This window comes from Cotesia glomerata, linkage group LG3 (assembly GCF_020080835.1).
Source record: "Cotesia glomerata isolate CgM1 linkage group LG3, MPM_Cglom_v2.3, whole genome shotgun sequence".
Lineage (NCBI taxonomy): Eukaryota > Metazoa > Arthropoda > Insecta > Hymenoptera > Braconidae > Cotesia > Cotesia glomerata.
The window spans coordinates 9978727-9997681 of record NC_058160.1 but is presented as its reverse complement, the minus strand read 5'-3'; the positions used below and the strand labels follow the sequence as shown (position 1 = coordinate 9997681).

Here is an 18955-nt window from a genome sequence, read left to right as displayed (position 1 = left end):
CTACTGGTCCGAATCAGTTCCAACTTACAGGAAATCTAAGTTTGGCGAAGACCTTTCGAATGACACCAACTGCAATCGAATCGGTCTAGCCGTTCAAAAGTTATAATAAGTTAACATGCATGCACACACACACACACATATATATATATATATATATATATATATATATATATATATATATATATATATATATATATATATATATATATATATATATATATAGGAGGAGGATGGTTTTACTTGTATCACTGTAGAGTGTTTTACAAGGGAGGGTGTGGAATTATTGTCTCTCCACTTTTTTCTCCGCAATATAATCTCTCAACCCCGTCATTATAACTCTCAACCACTTTTTCGTCCCCACCCCCTGCATGTCGGGATTTTTTCTTTCATGCCCGACACACATGTGCTGCGACTGTGGCCGACTTACGCGTTATAATCAGTACCTGCATTTGCATTACGGTCTTAAATAGTATGGAGGTACTTCTATAATGACATTTTAACTCCATAACTATATGGGAAAACCACAGAAAACCCGACCGGTACAGAGGCTGGCAATGAAACGCACATATTCTTAGTTTATAATCATTGAAAAATATTGGTGCACGCCGGAATCGAACCCTGGTCCCACTCTTTCGAAATGCAGGTACCGAGCCGATTAGGCTATTGCCAACCTATATATATATATATATATATATATATATATATATATATATATATATATAATGAAAATGGTCTTCGTTTGAGGCTCAATCACGCCTAAACCACTGATTGTATCGACATGAAACTGCGACCATTCGATGCGAAATTTTTCCTAGATGGTTTATGGCTATTTATTTTTCGAATTCCAACGTTCCTTCATTTTTTTATTGCTGTTTTACTTTTATGAACATTTATCCCGCTAATAAAAACAAAAGACAAGCATTTTCTCTTGATTCTTTTGTTTTCATGGATTTCAACGGAGTATATTAAACGGATTATGTTCTTTTACATTCAGCTAAGAATCTACTCACACACTCCCACGCACCCACCCACCTACTCCCCCTTATACCCAATGGAATAACTGATGAAAAACAAATTTTCTTATGAACTCCGCCGTCCACCTTACAGCATTAAATAAATATTTTTATTTTTAGATTAGAAATTTTATTAAATTTTTTTTAATTACTTGAGAACGGCTGGACTGATTGGGCTATTTTTTTTTTTCGTTATCTTCAGAATTGTCAGGAGAAAGTTTTGTAGGTAAGAAAATTTTTAAAAATTCCGCTAAAAAATTAAAAATTTCGATGGTAATCGAAGGATTCCCATCTATCGAGTCACTCATCATGAAATCTCGGGAACCATAGGACTTAGAAATGTGAAACTTGGTAGGAATATTACTTTTGCTATGTAGAGGTCAGCTAAGACCGGATTTTAAGAAATTCATCCCCCAAAGAGGATTGCGGGGGCGTTAACAATGAACAATTCCCGTTTTTAAACTATAGTTCCTATATACTTTAAATTTGGTAGAACTTTTCTGTCAGAGATGTAGAAATAGTCTATGAACGATTTTCACGATAGCTCATCCCACAGGGGGTTTCGGGGGTGGGTATTAACAATTAAAATTTTTCATTTTCCAGCTAAAGCCCCTAAAAGCTCCAAATTTTGTAGGAATTTTCTATAAGTGATGTAAAAATGATTTATGAACAAATTTTACGATATCCACCCCAAAGACGATTGCGGGGGCGTTAACAATGAAAATTTTTAATTTCCAAGCTATAGCTCCTATAGACTCCAAATTTAGTGAGAGTCTTCTATATGTAATATAAAAATGATCTAAGAGCGGATTTTACAATGAATCACCTCCAATAAGGTTCGCGGGGGTGGGTGTTAACAATAAAAAATTTTTATTTCGAAATATAGCTTCTAAAAATTCTAAATATGGTAGGAATTTTATTATTCATGTAAAGATTATCTCAAAATGGATTTCAATAAAGTCTACTTCCGACAAGAATTGCGGGGGTGGGTGTTAAAATCTAAAATTTTAATTTCCAACCTGTAACTTCTATAGACTCCAAATTTGGTGGGGATTTTCGTGTATGTGGGGATATTCGTGTATTCCTTTCAACAATCGTCTCTTCGGTAGCGGAGAAAAAGTCATTGAGAGGTTTCCAAAGCTTAACTTTACATGTAGCTATCCAATCAATGGACTAAGAATTATACATTCATTTTACTTTTGCAGATCACATAACCGATGAATTATTTTATTGCGGGATCGCGGAAATGTAACAGATTAAAATGAATGCATTTTCCAAGCACTTGAGATGTGGAAAAGAAATTTAGTTACTTATTTCAATAGAATTTATAAAAAAACATGAACAATTAATTTTCTATAAAAATTGATGTCACTGAGAAAATTTTAGTTAACAGAAAATTCGTCGCACTTGAACCTAGACAAATTTCATCTTCACATATGAGACTTGCAATGACTCTAACTAAAACTTTCAATGCTCATTTCAAATTTTTTTCTTCGTGTCAATTATTATCAATTTTTGGAAGAAAGCCACAGAAATATTATAATGATTCCACATTGAAAGTTACAATGAAAATTAGCTAGAAAAATCACATGGGTGAAAGATACAAGCTAATTCAATGGAATTTGGAATTTGTGCAAGTCTAAACAATATCGATGCTTGCAGTTCTATCCACGGGGCATATTTATGTTCATACAAAAATAAAAAAAAAAAATTAGAAAAATGGTTGACCCTAAAGGCCATCCCTGAAACTTCCCGCTAATTTCGTATTTAAACGCTCAAAATTGCACTTACTACCGAACTTTTACTATCTGGTAAAAGTTTAATAAAACACTATTTCTTAAATTTTAAAACTGCAATAACTTTTGAATGAATAAACCGATTTTCACATGGTTGGTGGCATTAGATGCAGTTTTTCAGGCCTCATGAAGAACCTTTAAGTTTTAATTGATCAAACAAGGAATTTCGGTGTAATTCGAAAAAAACACTTTTTTTCGATTTCTTTCGTCAACGATAACTCACGAACGAATCAACCGATTTTGACCGGCTTGGTGGCGATCGACGTGGTTTTTTTTATGTTAAGAGCTGATTAGTTTTTGGAATTGATCGTTTAAAAGTTATTAAAAAAAACCACATTTAAAAAAATTTTATTTATTTATATACGGATTTCTAGTGTACAGGCGTAATAACGCCCTTTTACACCCTAAGCCTTATCATTCTGCTTAGTTAACTCTGCCTTATCATTGCGGCTGTGGACCGACTTGTGCCTTCTGTACCGCATTTGCCCTGATCCTCACCACTCGGCTATTGGAACAGTAACATGGGAAAACCACAGAGAAAACCCATGTTAGTACAGTCGGAGCTGGGTTAAGTCTACAGTGATTGATAAGAAACTCTTCTTTATTGACCACTGGAGCATTAGGCCCCTCTCCTAGTGTGCAGAGATCCCTCGCGCTAGCCAACGCTGACGAGAGTGGTCACCCATTCAAGTTGTTGCTTAAAATGTGTGATCGCCCAAGTCAGACGTGTGCCGCCCGGCTATCTCTGCCACTTTCAGAGGCTGGCAACGTAACGTAACGCACATGTTTTTAATGATAATCACTGAAAAATATTGGTGCGTGCTGGGATCGAACCCGGGTCCCACTCTTTCGAAAAGCGAGCACCGAGCCGACCAGGCCATTGCCAACCTCTCACATTAAAAAAAATTTTTTTTCGCAGTTTTTTCAAGATTTCTCAAAATCTATCGGTCCAAGTTGTATTCAAAATCTAAGTTTAGTCGAACTCTTTTGAATGGCACCAACCGCGATCGAATAGATCAAGCCGTTCAAAAGTTATGAGAGGTTTACACACACACACACACACACACACACACACACACACACACACACACACACACACACACACACACACACACACACACACACACACACACATACAGACAGACACCATCGCGGCAAAAGTCAGGGAAGCTTCCTAGGACCTCAAAACGTCAAGATCTGATGAAAACTCGATTTTCGAAAAACGGGGTAGAAACAAAAACTTCCCGATTTTAAAAAATTTTCAATTTTCTTAGCGGGAAGTTAAAAATAATAATGAAACATAAAATTTTATTTATTTTCTATGTTAATTCGCCCAGCGAAGCGGGCGGGAAATGGCTAGTATATATATATATATATATATATAGGGTGTCCCAAAAGTCACGGACGCCATTGTAGCATCTGATGAAAAAAATAATTCTGAGACGAAAAGTCCTTAGCCATTTTTCAATTAACCGCATAGATAATTAATTATTAATTAAAAATAACGTCTTTTTATTTGTTAGAGAGAGAGCGCCAGTGTCCAGTAAAATATGTGCCAAACAAAGACACAACTAACTGTATGACTAACTAGTTTCTATAGCTAACGTAGTCACACATATTTACTTACACATTCACACGTGCAAGCATCTTCGTTGGAACGCACTTGACTTGACACTAGTGCTCTCTTTCTAACGCATAAAAGGACGTTATTTTAATTAATAATTAATTATCTATGCGTCTGATTAAAAAATGGCTTAGGTCTTTTCGTCTCAGAATTATTTTGTTTATCAGATGCTACAATGGCGTCCGTTACTTCTGGGACACTCTGTATTAGAGTGGTCCAAAAAAAACATTTTTATTTTTTTTTTCAAGTGCTGCTGTTTCAAAAACTTCTCTAAGGTATAAAAAAAATTCTCTCCAAAGCGCAGCTTGATATCTCAATTGTTCATGAAGCTCAATGAATTTTTATTTTCCCATTTAAATAACACATCAAAAAATTTTATTTACGTTTTCATCCGGTAAAACTACGAAAAAAATTTTTTTTTGTATTTTTCGTCAATTATTCTTGTAGGAAATTTAATTCTCTATAAAAAAGTACTAAGGTAGTTTTTTCGTAATCCTAACAAGTAAAAAGTTATTAAGCTTTAAATACTCGCAATAAAAGAAAATTTAATCAGATATGATTTTAGAATCCATGTTGTATCACATTTTCTGTTTTAAAGTATTTGATTAAGTAATTTATATTTTTTTCTTAAAAACATAGTATACAGTCTGATATCGGTCATTCAGTCTGGACCAGTGATAACAAATGACAATTCAATATATCGGTTTGTTTATTTGAACCACATGTTAAATGCACCGAAGGAGATTACCAGACTTTGTAAATACTCTAACCACTGCTTAAAAAAATTAAACTAGATAATTTACTTTTAGCACTCTCTTGCGGCCTACATGAAGATATATAGTAAATTAAATTTTTTGTTGACAATTAGTTTTTTACCTCAACCTAGCTGCATTTTAATAATTATGTCTTATAAGTCATATAAACTAAAATAAGAAATAACCAAAAATTAAATCAGTCTCAAAGATTATATTGGTTGTATGTTTATTAGCAATTTTTTTATAGTCAAGCTTATTTACTTAAATATGTGATGACTCCTGAGATAAGGCAGTTTTCCGCACTAACTCTACCTGTTTATTTATCATTTTTTTTTTTCAATGATTAAATTTAAAAATAAAAGAATCAATTCACGAAGGACTTCTATTTACGTACTCCTGCAAAGTTTCGTGATTTTTCATTCGGTCAAAAAGCGTCCCAGCATCATGTTCAAAATTTAAATATTCACCTGTTCTACCTGTCCTACATCTTCTTAAATAAAAAAATTAAATTCGGTATACATCCGGAAGTACTAGCTTGCTCTTGATTCAGATTCCGTAATGAAATTCAAGTTCAATTTTAATAAATCACTGCTCATAGGAAAAAATATCCAAATTGTAATGAGAGAAATTATTCATCATTCACAGTTAATACTTCACCAAAAGACATGTGTTAATTATATTAGAAACAGTCTAGTTTGATAAATTTTGAAATAAATACATGCAGTTACCGAAAAGTTTTCGAAAAGTTGCTTTGAAACTATCTTCGTTCAAATTTTTTTTGTGCAAGTATTTAAAGCTCAATAACTTTTTACTCGTTAAGATTACGAAGAAACTACCTCAGTACTTTTTTGTAGAGAATTAAATTTCCTACAAGAATAATTGACGAAAAATACAAAAAAATTTTTTTTCGTATTATTGCCGGATAAAAACGTAAATAAAATTTTTTTACGTGTTATTTAAATGGGAAAATAAAAATTCATTGAGCTTCATGAAGAATTGAGATATCAAGCTGCGCTTTGAAGGGAATTTTTTTTATACCTTAGAGAAGCTTTTAAGATGATAGGCAAAAAACTTTTTTTTTTTGGACCACTCTACTCTGTATATATATATATATATATATATATATATATATATATATATATATATATATATATATATATATTAGGGTGGTCGTTAAAATTTAAATTTTTTCTGACGCCCAAAAAAATCCTTCCTTTTGACCAAAAACTATGCGAAAAATTTTGCTTTTCGATTTTAAACAAAAAGAACACGTGCCTCCGGTCAATTGAAGTTCATTTTTCGATAAAATGATAGTTTTTTAAAATATTTGTCACAGTTTTTAAATTTGGGCAAAAAATCATCAAAACAGGCTTGTAGGAAATTAAATTTTCTACAAAAGGTTTCTTTCGGTTTTAGATAAAGTTCATATACATCGAGATAATCTTATTAGTTTACTTATAAACTCTATTAAGTCAGTCATTTTTGCACTAAAAACTTTATATTTCCGAAAATATGAAGAATTCTCTCAAAATATCTTGAATTTTAGATATTTTCTTCATATTTTGACATGGGTAAATGATTTTCAATTTAATGATTTTTAACCCGTCAGCACTCACGTTATAAGCATTTTGCTCACACAACAACATCCGACTTATAGAGCGGCGCTGTAGTGCAAGTGAGACACTAAAATTCACGTGAGTTCTGACGGGTTAAAATGAAATCTCTATCGGTAAGTTATCTACAACTAATCTTGTTCATATTTCCATTTGGGAGAGTAGAGCGCCTTTCTGTAAGGTCTAGACTATTAAATTGGTATAAATCTATAAATTAAGATTAAATAATGCTGTAAAGCGGGAAAGAAGAGGAATTAAGATAATTATTACGTGAAGCATTCCATATTCACGTAACAGGATAATTGGGAGGAAGGGATTGAGACAGGAATTGGAAAAGACCTTCTTAACCTAAGTTCATAGAATATGCGAGAAAAAATTCGGATAGCTCGGACTGGGACTCGAACCCAGAACCTTCTGAAGACATGTCAGCTATTCTCCCACGCAAAATCGTGAGGCGTTCCACATTTTTAAAATTAATTTTAAAAATAAGATAATGCTGTGAAGCGGGAAAGAATAAAAGTTACGGTAATTATAACGTTAAGCGTTCCACATTCACGTAACAGGATAGTTGAGAGGAAAGGATTGAGAAAGAATTGGAAAGAACCTTCTTAATAAGAGCTTATAGAATATACAAGAAAAAATTTGGATAGCTCGGACTGGGATTCGCACCCAGAACCTTCCTAAGACATGTCAGCTACTTTACCATTTGAGTTACCCGGTCTATACCAAATTTCCTTTTTGCTTATTCTATATACATTAAGCCACATCGTCCATCTTACGTTCCACATTTTTAAAATTAAATAATGCTCTGAAGCTGGAAAGAATGGGAGTTACGGTAATTATTACGTAAAGCGTTCCATATTCACGTAACAGGATAATTGGGAGGAAGGTATTGAGATAGGAATTGGAAAGGACCTTCTTACTCTGAGTTTATAGAATATGCAAGAAAAAATTGTTTATGTTTTCAGAAAAATAAAGTTTTTAGTGCTAAAACGACTGACTTAATAGAGTTTATAAGTTACTAATAAGATTATCTCGATAGATATGAACTTAAGCTTGAAAAACCATGCCGATCGTCGCTAATCCGGTCAAAATTGGTTGATTCGTTCGAGAAATATCGTGAACGAAAGAAAACCGAAATAAGTGTTTTTTTGACATAACTTCGTCATTTCTTCTCGGATAGTTTTTGATGACATAGAATAATTTCAGAACTTAAAAAACCGCGTCGATCACCGCCAAAAACGTGGAAATCGGTTGATTGGTTCGAGAGATATCCTCGATAAAATATTTGGAAACAAGTTTTTTTAACATATCTCCGACATTTTTTGGAATAACTTTTAAACGGCTGCACTGATCGATTTCAAAAACTAATCAGCTATTAGCATGAAAAAATTACGTCGATCGCCGTCAAGCCGGTCAAAATTGGTTAATTCGTTCAAGAAATATCATGAACGAAAGAAAACCAAAAAAAGTGTTTTTTTGTAATTACTCCAAATTTCCTAGTTTTATCAATTCAAACTTGAAGATTCGTCATGAAACTAAAAAAAATTGCGTCAAATATTGCCAACCGCGTGAAAATCGGTTGATTCATTTAAAAGTTAGTGCGGTTTGAAAATTTAAAAAATATTGTTCTATGATACTTCTATCAGACTTTTAAGCTCGAAGAGCTCAAAATAATTAACACATAAATTGTATTTTTGAGCTCAAAGAGCTCAAAAACGTCATTAGTGCAGTTTTATGCACCTAGGTATGGAATTAGCAGGAAGTTGCACGGATGGCCTTCAGGGTCTACTGTTTTTCTAATTTTTTTTTCTCAGTGTACTGAAACTTTTTACTACTAACTATATATTATAGAGTTCCTGTAGCTAAATTTTTTTCTCCGTGTAATAATAATGATAATAATAATAATAATAATAATAATAATAATAATAATAATAATAATAACAATAATTTCAGATAAATAATTAAATCTGTAATAGTGATAAATTATTTGAATAATTAGTTGTACATATTTAGTGGTCGCCTTCATTTTGACCCAACCTGACCCTCTTTCATTAAACCTAATACGATAACCCTCACATAGATAAAACATATAGACACATCTACTGGGCTACTATCACTGCAAACGTTAAATTAGTAACTCCCTGGGGAATTGACCCGATTAACGATCGTCAGGATAGCTATTCCCCAAAATGACAATGGTTCCAAAGCGTCCTCCTAAAGTGATTAAGAATCCTCGAAGAGTAAAAACAACCGCCGAAAACTACTAATTTTTATCTATGTACACAAAAATAAAAAAATCTGTTAAAACACAAAAAATATCATTACCAAGGTCTCAAAAAGGTTGACATTTTTAACAGAAAATAAATTTTTATCCTCATTGCGAAATGATAGACAGCGAGACAAGACAGATAGACCAACGAGCAGAGGACTATAAAAAAATCAATAGACGGTAAGAAAACTCAAACAAAACAGAAAAAAAATACAATGTGGTTAAATTATACCCCCGTTTACATGTTCATATATATGTATAGAAAGTTTATAAGTATTGATTCAAGTAAAATTCCCCTAGGGTGTCTTTTATTTTATTGCAAAGACTGTTAAGCAAATTTCAGTGGTTACTTTGGTTTGTATTATATGTACGTCAATCTCCAGACTCTAGACATACTTTTCGAAAGAAAAATAAAAGTTTCAGCGGTCCAATAGCCTTGGTGTTGACCATTACTCAATATATAATACAATAACTCCATAGAAAAGTTTAATGCATTTTTTGTTCTACTTCTATTAAACTTTTTTATTTTATTTTTTTTTCGAAAGATCGTTTAAGTTTTTTTCCTCGAGCAAAGACTGGGCGTGACGTAAAACAACTTTTAACAGCTGGCTATTATACTCTAAAATATACTCGATAAATTTTTTTGATTTAAGCTTCGTCAAGAATTTCCCGATGAATTTAAATAATTTTCATCCTAAATTATTCCCCGATTCGTACCGTTACTACTTTATGGAAATTATTCGATAAAAAGTTTAGTTTAGTTTAACAGAGTTGGCCTTTGCTCGATGGAATATTCTTGTGTGGTCAAAGTGGATGGACGTCAAAATATCGGCGAGACAAAGTTGTAACTAAACTTTGTGATTAGATATTGGATAAAACTGCTTAAACATTCATTGGCTTTCGCTCCATTATTATATATACCTTCCTCTTTTCAAGTTAAATACCCGATGAATTTAAATAGTTCCCCTGATTTTGATTCAAAACCTTGTTAGTTTTTGCTGTAAATCGATAATTAATTAGTATAAAGTGCTGAAGTATTAACGATTTGTCAGAAAGCAAGTAATTGATTGAATATTCGTCCCCCTTTTCGTCTAATCGTCGCCCAGATTAATTTTCCAAGAGAACAAGTCAAGCGAATAAGACAATTGAGCGCCTTCCATTTGATTCGGTATAAAAAATAAGATCAAGAGGGGCAGAGCCTAAGGCACTTTTTTATCGAAAGCAGTTTCGTTATTGAGGAGCTTTATTAAAAGTATCGATGACGAGCTCCTAGTCGACCGTCAGACACTAAAATTATAATAATAACATTAATAAGGATTAAATAAAAGTAGCAAGTAGTTAAGCTGTTTGTTATTTTATTTCACTTTCTTTTCCTCCGACAATGACTGTCGTTAATAGGGCTCCCAATTTTATTTTTCTTTGTCGGGGTTCTAAAGCTACTTTCCTCTAATGACGTATAATACCAATTCGAATCGAAGCCTTTGAACGAAATCTCGAGACTTTATTTATCAGTTAATAAGATTAATTTCATCTCCAGTTAGTTTTATCGGAAAATATAAAAAGAAGCTTCAAAAGATTCAAATTTAAATTTTAAAAAAAAAATTGAGAAAATAACAATGGTGATAAATAAAAAAAGGTTTTATATGATCCAAGCGACAATACGAATAGTCAAGACGTGTCGTCTTGCCAAGCAATATTGTGGTGAATTCCGTGTTATTTCCTTACACCCTGACACCCTTTTATCTGTCTGGCACACACTAAACGGCAGAGAGTGAGCTTATAAATACAATCCATGGTTCAACACTACACGCGACGACAAATCCTCAGATCTAGTTTCGCACATTTGATCGACACTCGACAGCTAAATTCCTCTTTAATTTTCCGTCTTTGTCTCTTGAATTTCCATCCTGTTCTCTCTGAAGCAATCCTCGGTCTTTCGCTCACTGTACGACCTTACGACTAAACCTCAGTGATAGGAGCGGGAGCAATCTCATTCCACCCAAAAAACTGTATCTATAACTCTTGGCCTCCCTCTTCGTCTCCGACACACTTGATAAAATTCTACTTCTGCTCCTGAGTAATAAATTTACCGTAGATACATCCATGCATGCATTATTTATTGATGCATACGTTTTCATAAACGTCAGCCAAAAATTAATAAAAAACTACCTTTAAATTAAAAGGGAGCTTTAAAATGTCTCGATTTTAGTGAGGTTAAAGTGGTAATTCAAAATGAGGTTCGACGACGTCAAGATGGTGGCGCTCGAACCAGAATCGGGAGAAAGATGGGAAATGAAATAACCTAAAGAAGGTGAGGTTGAGTAGTTTGTGACATGAAGCGTGTTCAACGAGTGAGTACTGTTGCCAGAGTGAGTGGTGAGTAGATCCGAGGGGAGAGGCCCTTAAATCTTTAGCTATCGCATCGTAAAGCGTCAAGATACCGTGATATGTTGTCTCTCTCTCTCTCTCTCTCTCTCTCTCTCTCTCTCTCTCTCTCTCTTTCTCTCTCTCTTTCTCTCAAAACTTCACAAGCTGCTACTGTGGCTGACCTTTTGGAAGTTAAGGTTAATGTAAAATCAAATGCTGAGTCAATTTCGAAGTTGAACTCAGACATTAAAAAATTAAAAGAAGATTGTAAAACTAATATGAGTATAATGCAAAATAATCTAGAAGATCTGAGCAAACAAGTTACCCTTGAAGACAGAGCTACTTCATCTACTGCATCTCTAATTGGAAGTACAACCGAGTTGGTAATCGCAGGTGTTCCAAGTTTGGTGGCTGATAAATTGTCGCCCTCTGAAATTTCGTCTGCTGTTTTAAATGTTTTAGGGTTACCACATTTGGCTAGTGACGTCTTGAGTGTTCGCAAATTTCAAAATAAAAATAGACCAAGACAAGAAAAGACTAGCTATCAGTCTTATATTGTTGATTTGAAGTCCTCTCGTGTACGTGACTTTATTATAAGTTCGAAGCGCAAGTCAAAAAACCTTTTGGCTAAAATTGTGTTTCCAGATTGTGTTGATCAAAACTTCAAAGGTGCTATATATGTCAATGAGTTTTTACTGCCAGAGGTTTATAAACTGCTTTTACAAACTAAAGAGAAGGCCAAATCAAAGAAGTTCAAGTTTGTTTGGGTGACAGGTGGGCAGATCTTCGTGAAGAGAGATGATGGCTCTGAAATACTTAAAATAAATTGTGCTTCTGATCTTGCAAAACTTGATTAACGTTTAATTGATTCAACTAACAGCTCAACTGGTAATATTTCTTCATCATTAAATGTACTGAGTTTAAATATAAATAGCCTTGTTGGTCATACAGCTCAATTCTTGAATTTGATTAATGATACTAAACCTGATATTATTATCCTTGTTGAAACTTGGTTAAAACCTTCGCATGATAACAGTATTTTTTATATAAAGGGATATAATGTCGTTCGAAGAGATCGAACCCTAAAACATGCAGATACTGATAGCTACATCCAGGGAGGCGGAGTGGCCTGTCTTGTCCATGATTCCTTAAAAGTCAAGGTTCTACATATTTCTACTTCTGATTATTTAAACCAACCAGAATATTTGATAGCTGATGTCACCTTATTCTCTGGATCTCATCTCTTATTATCCTGCATTTACAGAAGACCCAAAAGACTATTTCTAAATGAATTCTTTGACATTTTTTCAAGACTTGCGCCAAATTTTAACAATATCATCATAGCTGGTGATTTAAATTGTAATTTATTGTAGGATAGTTATACTGCAAAGCATCTGAAAGACTTTATTCTTGAATCTTCATTATTCTGCGTGCCTTATGGAGCTACGTTTCATAAAAATAATCATGATTCTTGGTTAGATGTCATCTTACTAGACAGTCATAGTAAATTAGTTTCCTTTGCTAAATCTGATTCTCCGTTCATTGATGGCCATGATTATTTACTTTGTGAGTACAGGTTAAATTCCGCAAAACCAGCACCGAAGAAAATTACCTATAGAAACATGAAAAATTGTGATCATCAAGCCTTCTCGAGAGCCTTGATGAACTCTTTAAAAATTGATAATGCTGTACTAGAGAATTTGAATCCAAATGAATTGCTGACTGTCTTCAAATCTAGTGTTCTATCTTCCCTAGATTTGTTTGCACCAGAAATTTCTAAAAAGATAGTTCGTCATAGTAATCCATGGTTTACAAAAGAATTAAAGGTAAAGTGCAAGGAACGTGATATGATCTATAAGAAAGCTAGAAGGAATCGAGATCCAAATTTGCTTGCTCTTTTTAGAACTAAAAGGAAAAATCTAAAAGCCGAGTTGAATCATGCTCGTGAAGAATACTTAAAAATTATTCTCTCAAATCTTCCATATGGTTCGTCTATTTGGAGTAAGCTTAAACATCTTGGACTAATTAAGTCAAATCCTTCTTCACCGCTAAACTTCTTTGATCCTCTTGAATTGAACGAATACTACGCCAACATAGTGAGAAAACACCCATCTTGCAGTGAAAATTTTGTTGAATTGCTGCCCAAGAACCATTCTAGGTAAGTTGAGTGCTCATTTAAGTGGACCAAGATTGACATCGTTGATGTTACTAAGGCATTGCATATTACTCTTCCAAAGTCTAAAGGGAAAAGTCCTGATGAATTGGATTTAAGATGGCTACGTGACCACCTTCCACAAATTTCACTGTTTCTTACGGCTTTATTTAATAAATCTCTCGATACTGGAATTTTCCCTGAAATTTGGAAAGTTATTTTCATAATTCCTCTGAACAAAACTTCACCACCTAGATCTCCAGCAGATACCCGTCCTGTAGCAAATTTATCACATCTCGCCAAAGTTTTTGAGAGGATTATTGCAAATCAAGTGATAACTTATCTGGAAGATAATGAGCTTCTTGATAGTTTTCAATCTGGTTTTAGGAAGCATCACAGCACACAATCAGCATTATTGAGGCTTACTGATGATATTAGGCAAGCGATGGATAAGAACAAACTTACTATATTAGTGTTGTTTGATTTGAGTAAGGCTTTCGACTATGTTGATCCCAAAATCATATTGATTGCGTTATTTGAGCTTGGATTTTCAGTGGAAACAATTATTTGGTTTTTCTCCTACCTATCAAACCGTTCTCAGTCAATATTGAATGATCTTGGGACTCCGATTCAGCTCCTCAGAACTTCATCTGGTGTTCCTCAGGGTTCTGTTCTCGGCCCAATCTTGTTTCTGATTGTCATGAATTCTGTAGCCAGATGGCTAGTGTATTGCAATCATGGTCTGTTTGCTGATGACAAATATATCTATCTACACTTCTTTTTATATCAGCTACAAGAGGCAGTCAGACAGGTCAACACTGATGCACAATCAGTTGCGGATTGGGCAAAGAAGCATGGCTTGGAGATAAACTTGTCCAAGACCAAAGCTATGATCTTGGGTTCAAATAGTAAGCTGAGGCAACTGAGTAATTTTGATCTGCCACCCATTGCTATAGATGGTGTCATAATTCCTTATGTCGATACTACCAAGTGCTTAGGATTACACATCCGCAGGAACCTGAGTTGGAATCATCATGTCCAGCAAGTAGTAAGCAAAGTAAACTCAGCTCTGCACTCTCTTAAAGTTCGAAAGAACATCTTTTCAACTGACATAAGAAAATTGTTAGTATCAGCTACCATCTTACCACTTGCTGACTACTGTTCCGTCGTACTGGTAGACTCAACATCTGAAAATGATTGGAAACTTCAGCGTGCAATAAATTGCTCAATCAGATTCATTTTTAATCTTAGAAAAGATGAGCATATAACGCCTTATCGACGAGAATTGGGATGGCTCTCTGTGAAATATCGTAGAATGTATTTCATGAGTTGTTATTTCTTTAAGCTACTTCAAGTTGGTAAACCCAAATACCTACGAGATTTTTTTATTGAGGAGACTGGAGTCAGACGCTCAGATAGGTTAGCAACCAAAAAACACTCTCTTTACACGTTTCCGCGTTTTGCTACGATCTTCATGGAGCGGTCATTCCAAGTGAGTGTAATACGCTTGTGGGAAGAACTACCTGAAGAGATTGTCAACTCATCTAGTCTTGAAGTATTCAAAAATAAAATTTTTGACCATTTGTTGAATTTGGATCATTAATTATGTTATTGTAAAGTGGAAAAATTCTCTGATATTTACTATTAAATTCCAAGTGTTCAATACTCTAAGTTTGTTCTTTTATCAGCTTTTTTTTTTTAATAGAATAATTTATTTGAGTTTGTTAGTTGAATTAGATAAAAATAAACATAAATTTTTATATTAGATTCATGCTCTAGTTTATGTACTTATACTACTTTATATTATGCTACGATTATTACTGTATTTGTAAATCTTATTGTATTTAAAATTGCCATTTGGCTTGTGCCTTGGCATTAATAAATTATCAATCAATCAATCAATCAATCTCTCTGGGAGCTGGGATGGTTGTCTGTAAAGTATCGCCGAATGTACTACATGAGCTGTTATTTTTACAAGTTACTTCAAGTTGAAAAGCCCAAGTACTTACGAGAGCTATTCATTGAAGACATTGATGTTAGACGTTCCAATAGGCTAGCAGCTAAAAAACATACTTCCTTCAAGATACCTCATTTTGCTACCACCTATATGGAACACTCCTTCTTGATCTCCGTGATTCGTCTGTGGGAAGAACTACCAGAAGAAATCGTAAACTCAAGTAGCAGTGAAGTCTTCAAAAATAAAGTTTTTGACTATTTGCTAAATTTAGACAGTTGATAAATTGAACAATTGATATATTAAATTTGTTGATTACAGTACTTGTATACTAATTAAAAAATTTAAATTGAGATAATAGTCGAATCAGTTTAGAAAAGTTTAAAAATGGTTAAAAGTTTTTTTTTTTTTTTTGAAAGAAAGAAAGTAAATTTGAAATATTATTTTTGCAATATTATTCTAAAATTTAGGTTAAGAACTATGTACTTACATTTAATATTATTATTTTTAAGATGTAAATATTTTGTATTCAAATTACCATTTGGCCTGTGCCTTGGCATAAATAAATTTATCAATCAATCAATCTCTCTCTTACATTAGTAAGCTTACTATATTAGTATTGTTTGACTTGAGCAAAGCTTTCGACTATGTTGATCCCAAAAATATACTGATTGCGCTATTTGAGCTTGGTTTCTCAATGGAAACAATAAGTTGGTTTTTCTCTTACTTGTCGGGTCGATCTCAATCAATATTGAACGATCTTGGGACTCCAATTCAACTACTTAAAACGTCATCTGGTGTTCCGCAGGGATTTGTTCTGAGTCCAATCCTGTTTCTAATAGTCATGAATCCTATGGCTCAGCGGCTGGTATATTGCAAGCATGGACTGTTTGTTGATGACAAATATATATCCTCTTACTTCTTTTTCTATCAGTTACATGATGCTGTCTGGAGGGTCAACTCAGATTCACAATCAGTCGCTGACTGGGCAAGAGACCATGGATTAGAAATCAACTTAACTAAAACAAGCTATGATCTTGGGCTCTAATAGTAAGTTGAAAAAGCTTGAGGACTTGGATCTGCCACCAATAGTAGTAAATGATGTCATAATATCCTATGTTAACTATACCAAGTGCTTAGGTATTCAGCTAAGTAGAAATCTGTCATGGAACTACCACGTCACTCAGATAGTTAGTAAAGTGAACTCAGCTCTGCACTGTCTCAAAGTTAGGAAAAACATCTTTTCAACTGCTATAAGAAAATTACTAGTATCAGCAACCATCCTACCACTCGTTGACTATTGTTCCGTTGTATTGGTAGACTCAACTTCTGATAACAATTTAAAGCTACAACGTGCGATTAACTGCTCTATCAGATTTATCTTTAATCTCAAAAAAGATGAGCATATTTCACCTTTCAGGCGTGAACTGGGATGGTTGTCTGTGAAGTATCGCCAAATGTACTACATGAGCTGTTATTTTTACAAGTTACTTCAAGTTGAAAAGCCCAAGTACTTACGAGAGCTATTCACTGAAGACATTGATGTTAGACGTTCTAATAGGCTAGCAGCTAAAAAACATACTGCCTTCATTTTGCTACCACCTATATGGAGCACTCCTTCTTGATCTCCGTGATTCGTATGTGGGAAGAACTACCAGAAGAAATTGTAAACTCAAGTAGCAGTGAAGTTTTTAAAAACAAAGTTTTTGACTATTTGCTCAATTTGGATAGCTGATAAATTTAAAATGTTGATTACAGTACCTTTTATGTTAGTTGGGGGGGTTCTTATTGGGGATACTAGTTGAATCAGTTTAAAAAAGTTTAAAAAAGTTTGGAAAATCCAAATGACCATGCCTTAAGCGCTCATGTCATACATAAATTATTATACATACATAGATCATAACAAAAATTATTCATTTTTAATTTGAATTTTCCCGCGAGTAGTATTATCCCCTCTGTAGGTCGAGCTAAAGAAAAATTTTAACAGATGATAAAACAGTTAGTAATTATACCATCATGTATGTATAGTTTCTGCTTGTTTATAGTTATTTCAATTCTATTTATGAAAAATAAAATATATGGCTGCCGAAATCGCAGAAAAAGTCACCGAACTGTCAATCGAAAAAAATTAACTGTATCGAAACGGAATTATTTTGACACGCAATTTTCACAAGGGTTTTGATAAACTTCCTCAGGAATAAAACAAAAAAAAAAAACTAAATCGTGAAAGTGATTTTTAACAAAGTTGTAGTGTTATCAAGTCCAGTGCTCCCGTGAATACCACGCTCTTATTCATTTAATTCATCAGAAAAACGAGTTTTTTCTAAGAAATCTTATTTAATCGATAAGAAAATTTTTTTAACGTGTTCTGTAGTTACTATTGTTTATTTCAACATGCTTTTTATCCATAATTTTTTTCGTTTAAATTATGAAAATCACGTTTTAATCGAAATCACGATTTTTAGGCGAGAGTAGAGCATACCTGCGCGCTTTGCACTTAAGGCATGCAAAAGTTTAAAAATGTTAAAAATATTTAAAAGAAAGGAAAATTAGATATATCATTTTTTGCAATAATACTCTAGAATTTAGATTAAGATTTATGTATTTATACTCAATATTATTAGTTTTTAAGATGTAAATATTTTGTATTTATATTGCCATTTGGCCTGTGCCTTGGCATGAATAAATAAATCAAAATCAATCTCTCTTTGACTTTGATTCTACTTTCGCCTCTATTTACGTGGTTCCTGTTTCGTAACATCGCATAAACTATTACACAGTTACTGTGCTTTGGTACAAGAGGAGTACCAGCCACGGTAACCTATGATGTATGCTTTGTCTATGTACAGATAGCGTCGAAATCGATACCCATAGTCCATTCGAGTCACACTAAAAGAGGTAGCGAGCACGACCGGCTAAGACAGTACCATAAATCTTGTTTCTGCCAAGATCGACATTCCAATAACCAATCTCAGCACTCTGCTACTCTTCGGAAAACAAAATCAAGTTCTACTGGTGAAAGGAATTTGCTAGATTAGAAACTACAGGATTTTTTTTTTTTTTTTTACATTAATTTTATAACAAAATTGAAGGCCTGATTTTAAAATTTGTTCTTCGGTTTTTTCCTCTATCGGTTTTAGGCAATTTTATTTTTAATTCTCGTGTGAGGTATTAAGTGAAGGAAAAAAAAGTATTGAAAGGTAAGAAAGTAATCAAGCATGAAGATAAAAAAAAGTAAAAAAAATGAAATGGAGAAAATCGTTAGTGAAAATGGAAGACTTATTGAGGATCAAAGCGTTGAAGTACTTTAACATCTCAGGAGTCTTAGACATTTGAGTGAGGTCAAAAGGATCCCGGTAAGTATTGGATAGTATCGATATACCATCAATGAAAATGTGTGAGCTAGTGT

At 33.5% G+C, this 18955-nt stretch overlaps 1 protein-coding gene across 1 annotated transcript; it reads left to right on the top strand.

The window, feature by feature from the left end:
- Positions 1-16577: 16577 nt before the first annotated feature.
- LOC123260529 lies at positions 16578-17171 on the top strand. The gene has a single exon (XM_044721668.1). It carries the CDS (start codon positions 16578-16580, stop codon positions 17169-17171), a length of 594 nt encoding a protein of 197 aa, XP_044577603.1.
- Positions 17172-18955: the final 1784 nt, after the last annotated feature.

What these genes read in the sequence shown, in the direction of transcription:
- LOC123260529 (XM_044721668.1), top strand. Translation starts at nt 16,578, where the DNA reads ATGATCTTGGGCTCTAATAGTAAGTTGAAAAAGCTTGAGGACTTGGAT.